Source organism: Marmota marmota, unplaced genomic scaffold, assembly GCF_001458135.2.
Source record: "Marmota marmota marmota unplaced genomic scaffold, marMar, whole genome shotgun sequence".
Lineage (NCBI taxonomy): Eukaryota > Metazoa > Chordata > Mammalia > Rodentia > Sciuridae > Marmota > Marmota marmota.
This window is the reverse complement of record NW_025999862.1, coordinates 491,250-498,941: the sequence shown is the minus strand read 5'-3', so window position 1 is coordinate 498,941 and position 7,692 is coordinate 491,250. Positions and strand designations below refer to the sequence as shown.

The 7,692-nt window shown below is 36.5% G+C and overlaps 1 protein-coding gene across 4 annotated transcripts in view; it reads left to right on the top strand.

The window, feature by feature from the left end:
• Nudt13 (nudix hydrolase 13) overlaps positions 1-4,500 on the top strand; it is a 16,810-nt gene extending 12,310 nt beyond the window's left edge. For all 4 annotated transcript variants that reach the window (XM_048809150.1, XM_048809146.1, XM_048809136.1 and 1 more), the window contains 2 exons: positions 278-441; positions 3,228-4,500. In XM_048809150.1, the coding sequence (XP_048665107.1) occupies positions 278-441; positions 3,228-3,425 (362 nt within the window). In that variant the 3' untranslated portion in view covers positions 3,426-4,500. The remainder of the gene's footprint in view (positions 1-277; positions 442-3,227) is intronic.
• The last annotated feature ends 3,192 nt before the right edge of the window (positions 4,501-7,692 follow it).

Genomic DNA, 7,692 nt, shown 5'->3' with positions numbered 1-7,692 from the left:
CCTGGTACAAAAAAAAAAAAAAAAAGGTGTGTATGTGTGTATATATAATCTATCTATCTATCTATCTATATATATATATATATATAGAGAGAGAGAGAGAGAGAGAGAGAGAGACACACACACACACACACACACACATACTCAGATATTGAGGACCTCCCAAGAGTATTTTATTGAGACTTTAGAGCCAGTTTTTTACTCTCTTCACAATGGGCTATCATGGTACAGAAATATGATGCAAACTTCCGGCTCCAGAACTGTCCTGAATTAATCTGAGTTCTTGCAGGTGAAAGTGTGGAAGATGCTGTCCAAAGGGAAGTTGCAGAGGAGGTGGGACTGGAGTTGGAAAGACTAGAGTACTCTGCATCCCAGCATTGGCCCTTTCCTAACAGCTCACTCATGATTGCTTGTCATGCAACCGTGAAACCAGGACAGACAGAGGTAAATTCTTATCTTTCATTTACTCTGGGATATTTCCTTTGCTTCATCCAATCTGCTGGTCTGCAAGTAGTCAGTGAGCTAGTGAGTGAGTCTAGTCCAGTGGGTGTAGATTATACAGTGATATGTAAGATTCGATTTATACCCTCAAGGAATTTGTATTCTAGTAAAGGAAACCAATAATTGCCACTCTCCCTTGCACATATATCAATCATAAGACAATTTCTTTATATTTTTAACTATTGAGGTATAATTAGCATATAAAAAGCTATAGATATTTAATATACCCAACTTGATGGGTATATTTAGATAAATATACCCCATGAAGCCACCAATTAATCTTTATGAATGTCATCAACTTACCCATCATTTCCAAAAGTTTCCTCTCGTCTCCTTTGTTTTTTTTTTCTTTTGTGGTAAGAGCCATTTACAAAAGATCTATCCTTTTAGCAAATTTTAATATATTCAAAATAGTACTGTTAACTATAGGCCCTATGTTGTACAGGTCTCCAGAACTTATATTGTATATTATTTTATATTTTGTGCATTTATTTTATGTTCTTTGACCAACACCTCTCTATATTCCCTTCCCTCCAGCCACTCCACTCTTTATTTCTATGTATTTGACTCTTATATTCCACATGTAAGATCACACAGAATTTGTCTTTCTGTATTTGGTTTATTCCACTTAGCCTGCCCTCCAATCCATCACCTTGTTGCAAATGCAGGATTTCCTTCTTGTTTAAGACTCAATAATATTGCATCATCTGTATATGCCACATTTTCTTTATTCATTCCTTAATAGACATTTTAGTTGTTTCCGTATCCTGGATATTGTGAACATAGGAGTTCAGATATTCCTTCAAGAGACAGATTTCATTTCATTTAGATATATACCCAGAAGTAGTATTCCTGGATTAAATGATCATTTTCCTTTGTTGCCAGCTATTATCAGGTATGAGGTGATACCTCACCGTGGTTTTAATTTGCATTTCCCTGGTGATAAGTACCATTGAACATTTTTTTATATATCTTTTGTCCATTTGTATTTCTTCATTGGAGAAATGCCTATTTAGGCATTTTGCCCATTTTTAATTGGGTTATTTGCTGTTGAATTGTAAGAGTTCCTTACATATTTCGGATATTAACTCCTTATCATATAAATGGTCTGCAAATATTTCCTCCCATTCTGTAGAGTGCCTTTTCATTTTATTGTTTCGTTTCCTGTGCAGAAGCTTTTTTAAAATTTTTTAAATTTATATATGACAGCAGAATGCATTAGAAGTTTTATTACACATGTAGAGCACAATTTTTCATATCTCTGGTTGTATACAAAGTATATTCACACCAATTCATGTCTTCAAACATGTACTTTGGATAATAATGATCATCATGTTCCACCATCATTTCTAACCCCATGCCCCCTCCCTTCCCCTCCAACCGTCTGCCCTATCTAGAGTTCATCTATTTGCAGAAGCTTTTTTGTTTGATATAATCCTATTTTTGCTTTTGTTGCCTGGCTTTTGATGTCTTATCTACAAACTCATTGCCCAGTCCAGGGTCTAGATGCTCATTCTCTATGTTTTTTTTTTTCTTTTTTCGTTTTTTTTTAAAGAGAGAGTGAGAGAGAGAGAGAGCATTTTTTAATATTTATTTTTTAGTTCTCAGCGGACACAACATCTTTGTTTGTATGTGGTGCTGAGGATCGAACCCGGGCCGCACGCATGCCAGGCGAGTGCGCTACCGCTTGAGCCACATCCCCAGCCCCCTATGTTTTCTTTTAAGTGGTTTATGGTTTCAAGTTTTGCAGTTAAGTCTTTAATCCATTTTGAGAGTTTTGTTGTTGTTGTTATTGTTGTTTTGTTTTTTGGTATCTGGTGCATGAGTAAGGATCCAATTTCATTCTTTTTGCAGTTGTTTCAACATCATTTATCTGATAAAATTTTATTTTTCATCTTTAGATTATACTAGTACCTTAAATAATAGGCATAAAATACATATATCAAATTTAATGACCTATTTTAGGATTCATCTCATTGCTCAAGTTAGTCAGGATCTTGGGGGCTAATGATATAAAATTATAGGAACTTCTGGTTTAAAGGTGCTTAGATGTTGTCTTATCTAAGCTCATCTCACTCATTTTCATCTGTGGCATCTCTGATAATAGCACTGCGGTCCTTGTGAGCCAAAGTGTGCCCATTATGTGCTTTGATTTTTATAGAATATTATGTTTTGATTTCCTGTGGACAAAGTTTGCATTTGTTTGCTTCCTGCAAAGAAGATACTGTGCTTTTGATTACCATTAACCCTTAATCTTTACAAAAAATAGTAATATTTGTAAGTTCTCTTTTAATTCAATCATACAATCAATGGAGGCACAAAGTAAAACAAGTATTATTCATAATTTACCACTCAGTGTTAACCACTACTCTTGATATTTTAGTATTTGTACTTCCAGACTTGGTGGGGAGGGGCTTGCTTTGAACCCAGGGTCTCCTGCATATGAAGCACATGCAGAACCACTGAGCTATATATACTCCTAGCCTTATATTTTCAGGATTTTTTTTAAAGTATCCTATTTTAAAAAAACTGTTATTTTTTCAAATGCATTTAGGTCTCATTCCTAGTTGTACTTCTCTTGTGTCTGGGCCATATCTAGAACTGAGTTTCATTTAACCTGTAGATCCCAGGTGTTACCTTCCAAGGTAATCATTTTCTTATTTTTGGCCATAGTCTTTTAAAATTTTATAGTTCCTAATCTTACTTTGTTTTATCCTCATGTCTTTCAGATCCAGGTGAACTTGAGAGAACTAGAGGCAGCTGCCTGGTTCAGTTATGCTGAGGTGGCTGCAGCCCTGAAGAGAAAGGGCACCTATATTCAGCAACAGAATCAGAGTTTTCCATTTCTCTTGCCCCCAAAGTTAGCCATTGCCCACCAACTGATTAAGGAGTGGGTGGAAAAACATGCCTGTTCCCTGCCTAATTAGCCCAGGTAAAGCCATTGAGATCCCTCCTTGGATTGCTGAAGGACATACCAGAGATCCATTATAAAGGTGAGGTAACACAAGAGGAAGGACAACCTCAAGCTAACCCACAGCAAGACAGCTGTATCAGCAATGTTAATGAAAAAAGTTTCTAATAATGGGCCCTCAAGAATGCCAGTGTAAGCTGCTATGGTGGTGCAGGCCTGTGGTCCCAGCTACCTGAGAACATGAGGCAGGAGGATCTCTTGAGCCCAGGAGTTTGGGGCTAACCTGGGCAACATAATGGAACTCCTATTTTTAAAAGAATGCCATTGTGATAGGAAAAACAGATGAGATGTCAACTATAAAAATCAGAGGGAAGCATGAAGATTAGTGTGGATGTAGACCTTTGATCACTCATTTTCTCTCAGGCCTTAGGAGCAAACATCTGGTACATGGCTTGTTAATGCTGTGTTTCCTGTCTGCCAAAATGTACCTGGGGTAATTTTGGTGAAAATCTTTATTTTAGTACTGAAAATATGTAGCAAGTTTCAAATCACTACTGAGTTACTTTTTATCCCCCAGAATTATGAAAAATTGTGCAATATAACATTTCTGAATTTGTGTACAGGTACATTCTTATATATGGTAATCAAATAAAAATTGTATTTCTTTAAGTCATCTGAAAGGCCGAGGAAGGAGGGAACTCGGATCTTCCTGGGAGTACTCTGCCATAAATCAGAGGTAGTGAGGTTCTGTTGAGGTAGTTGAATCTCAGAGGGGCTCAAGATGATTAAACACTATTTTTGTATTCTCAGCTCTGTGGCTTGTTCAATTTGTGAATCAGTGAAAGGACTACCAGTTTGCCATGCTTGTTTTCCTAAGTGTAAAAGAACCACTGTCATTTACATACCCAGAAAGTGCTGATTAATTTCAGTTAAAGGATTAGCAAGGATAAGCAAAGGTCAACCTGAACCATTTCTTGAGATTTATGGGATAAACCAAATTTAGGATAACTCATCATTCATATAGGCTGATCTATACCTTGTTATAAGTGAGGAGTGTATTTGGGAAAAATAAAATGTATTTCCACACCTTTGCTCAGATGTATTTTTTTTCCTATTCTATGAATTAAGAATTTTAAAACATGAGGATGGAAATGGGTAGGAAAGATCCCTTTTTGATGTGACAATAAAATGTTTTAAGTGTACTTTCCAAGTCTGCAGCACAATTGAAACAGTGTGTAGAAGAGATGCTTTTAGAGGCCAGGACTGGGGCTGTGGCTCAGTGGTAGCGTGTTTGCCTGGCATGTGTGAGGCACTGGGTTCGATTCTCAGCACCACATATAAATAAATGAATAAATAAAGAAAGGTCCATCAACAATAAAAAAAAAAAGAATAACTGTGGGAAGAGCCATTTCTTCAGATGATTCTAGGCATTAATTTATGACTAAAAGGCACAAGCCCCAGAGACCCTTAAGATTATTCACACATTGATGTCCCACAGGACTAAGCAAAAGAGATTCTAGAATTGGAAAAGTTGGAACTTCCTTTTGACTCCAAAGGGTCATTGCTATCTTCCCTGCCAGCAAACCATCAATGCTTTGGGGAAATCAAAGTGCCTTTATCCACTGTCCTTGAGGGATAAAATGTGATGGGACTTTATTGTCCTGTTAGATTGGCATTTTGCCTTTCCCTAGGGTGAACCCAGTATGTAGAAAGGAAAAGTACTTAGGAAAGAGGACCAGAGATTTCTTCATATCTTGTAATCAGAAGAAAACAGTTCAGGGTCCATGTGTATTACTGTCTGCCAATCATTTCCATTTCTGTGGGTGTGTTTGTGAGCACATGTGCACACATTCCCCATCTGAAATACCAGTAGAAAGGGTAGTGTGCAGGGTTCCGGTTATGAGTTTCTCAAACTTACCCTGGAATAACTGCTTTTTGATTAATGCGGTTTTGGGTTTTTTTTTTTTTTTGGAAAAGAAAAGACTAACAGTCACAACGTTGGACTTTGTTTTCCTACACAATTAGGAAAAGGGCTTTGCTATAGAAAATGATATCTGAAAACAGGCGGAATACAGGGTTAGGGTACTGAAAAAGGCAGATAAATAGAAGAAACTGGTACAAAGTTTTGGGACTGGAGAGTGAATGTATGCAATGAATTATGGAGGTGCTGAGAATAAATAGAATTCAGCTGAGTCCATGATGTAGCATAGCAAAAACAGGCAGAATGTTAAAACAAATATATTTGTCACCAGCATGAGCTTGGCTTAAGGTCAGGTAACCATGGTAACAGAAATTAAAAAGCAATGAATTCATTCCTTATTTTTGCCTGTTTTCCTTTCTCTGCTCAACATTTAATCTTCCATGAAGATAAACTTTATGTACCACAAATACATTGTGGAAAAACCTATTTCTCATAATCAATCTGGAATAGCATTCTTACCAATGAAATGTAACTTGGAAGCAAATTATAAGAATATATTTACTTAAAACATTTTAAATTGTTAACATTATTTAAAATGTTGCCTTATGTAATAAAAAGAAACATTTTTCTCTGCTGCTTTCTTTTTTATATATATTTTATTTTTTTAGTTGTAGTTGGACACAATACCTTTATTTTATTTACTCATTTATATGTAGTGCTGAGGATCAAACCCAGGGCCTCACATGTGCTAGGCGAGCGCTCTACCACTCGGCCACAACCCCAGCCCTCTGATGCTTTCTTAACTACTAGTACAATGCTTTCCCTCTTCCTCAGTTCATTTCAGTCAACACTGCTGAAGCAAGGACTGAAGGAGGGTATGATGTAGTTTGTGATGTTAGGTTCACAAACTATATAACACCATTCTCCTAATTCCTCTCTTTGTCACTGGAAAGGAGCTGTATAGAAAAAAACTAGGCACCCTGTATTCAGGGGTTCTGCATCCTTGGATTTGACAACCATGGGTTGAAATTTGGGGGGAAAAATTTTATCTGTAAACATCAACCGTACCTGTTTATTTCTTTTCATTAATTTCTAAGAATACACTACAACAACTATTTACACAGCACATACATTGCATTAAGTAGTATAAGCAAGTGTACTAAATTCAAAGTATAGAGGAGGTTGTATGTCAGGTTGTATGTTAGCACTGTGCCATTTAATATAAGTGACTCAAAATCTGTAGGTTTTGGCCTGGGGTAAGGGTCCTGGAACCAATCCCTATGGATACTAAAGGACAATTGTACTTTCAGTATCATTACCTTCACAGGACAAGATATATAAGGGCATATTTTTTCTGCATACAATTAAGGGAAAAACCAGAGACTCAGATTATAAAAACATGGTTAGTAATACGGAGCTATTTGTACTGACTTTATTCATTTTTGGAGGAATATGAGGATCATCTTAAGAGAGAAAAACATTTCATCTTGGTAATAGATAAAGTAGTTATATTATCAATTTAAGAAACATTTCTTCTTAGTTAATAGATGTATGAGTTATAATAGTATCAAGCAGACTCAATTAATTCAAACTAATGCAATGTGTGAAACATCCCAAACAGGTAAATCCATAGAGACAGAAAGTAGATCAGCAGTTCTAGGAGCTGGGAAGAAGGAGGGAGTAGGGACTGACCATTATTTGGTACAGGGTTTCTTGGTGGGTTGATGAAAATATTCTGGAATTAGATAGTGGAAATGGCTGAACAATTTTGTAAATAATACTAAACTACTAAATGGTACACTATAAAGAAGTAGATTTTTGGTATGTGATTATGTCTCAATAAAACTTATTTAAAAAGTAAAGTCTTTATTCTGACATAGGAGCATACATGCAAAAATTTATCTACCATAAACTCAGAATTAAAAACTAGAATGAGCCGGGCACGGTGGCACATGCCTGTAATCCCAGCAGCTCAGGAGGCAGAGGCAGGAGGATCATGAGTTCAAAGCCAGCCTCAGCAATTTAGCAAGTCTCTAGTCAACTCAGTGAGACCCCGTCTCTAAATAAAATATAAAAAAGGGCTGGGGATGTGGCTCAGTAGTTAAGCGCTCCAGTACCCCTTCCCCCCCCCAAAAAAAAATACCACAAGAATGAAAAGTGAATGAGTTGGGGCTGGGGGTGTGGCTCAAGCGGTAGCGCGCTCGCCTGGCATGCGTGCATCCCGGGTTCGATCCTCAGCACCACATACCAACAAAGATGTTGTGTCTGCCGAAAATTAAACAATAAAAATAAATAAAAATTATAAAAAAAAAAAAAAAAAAAAAAAAAAAAAAAAAAAAAAAAAAAAAAAAAAAAAAAAAAA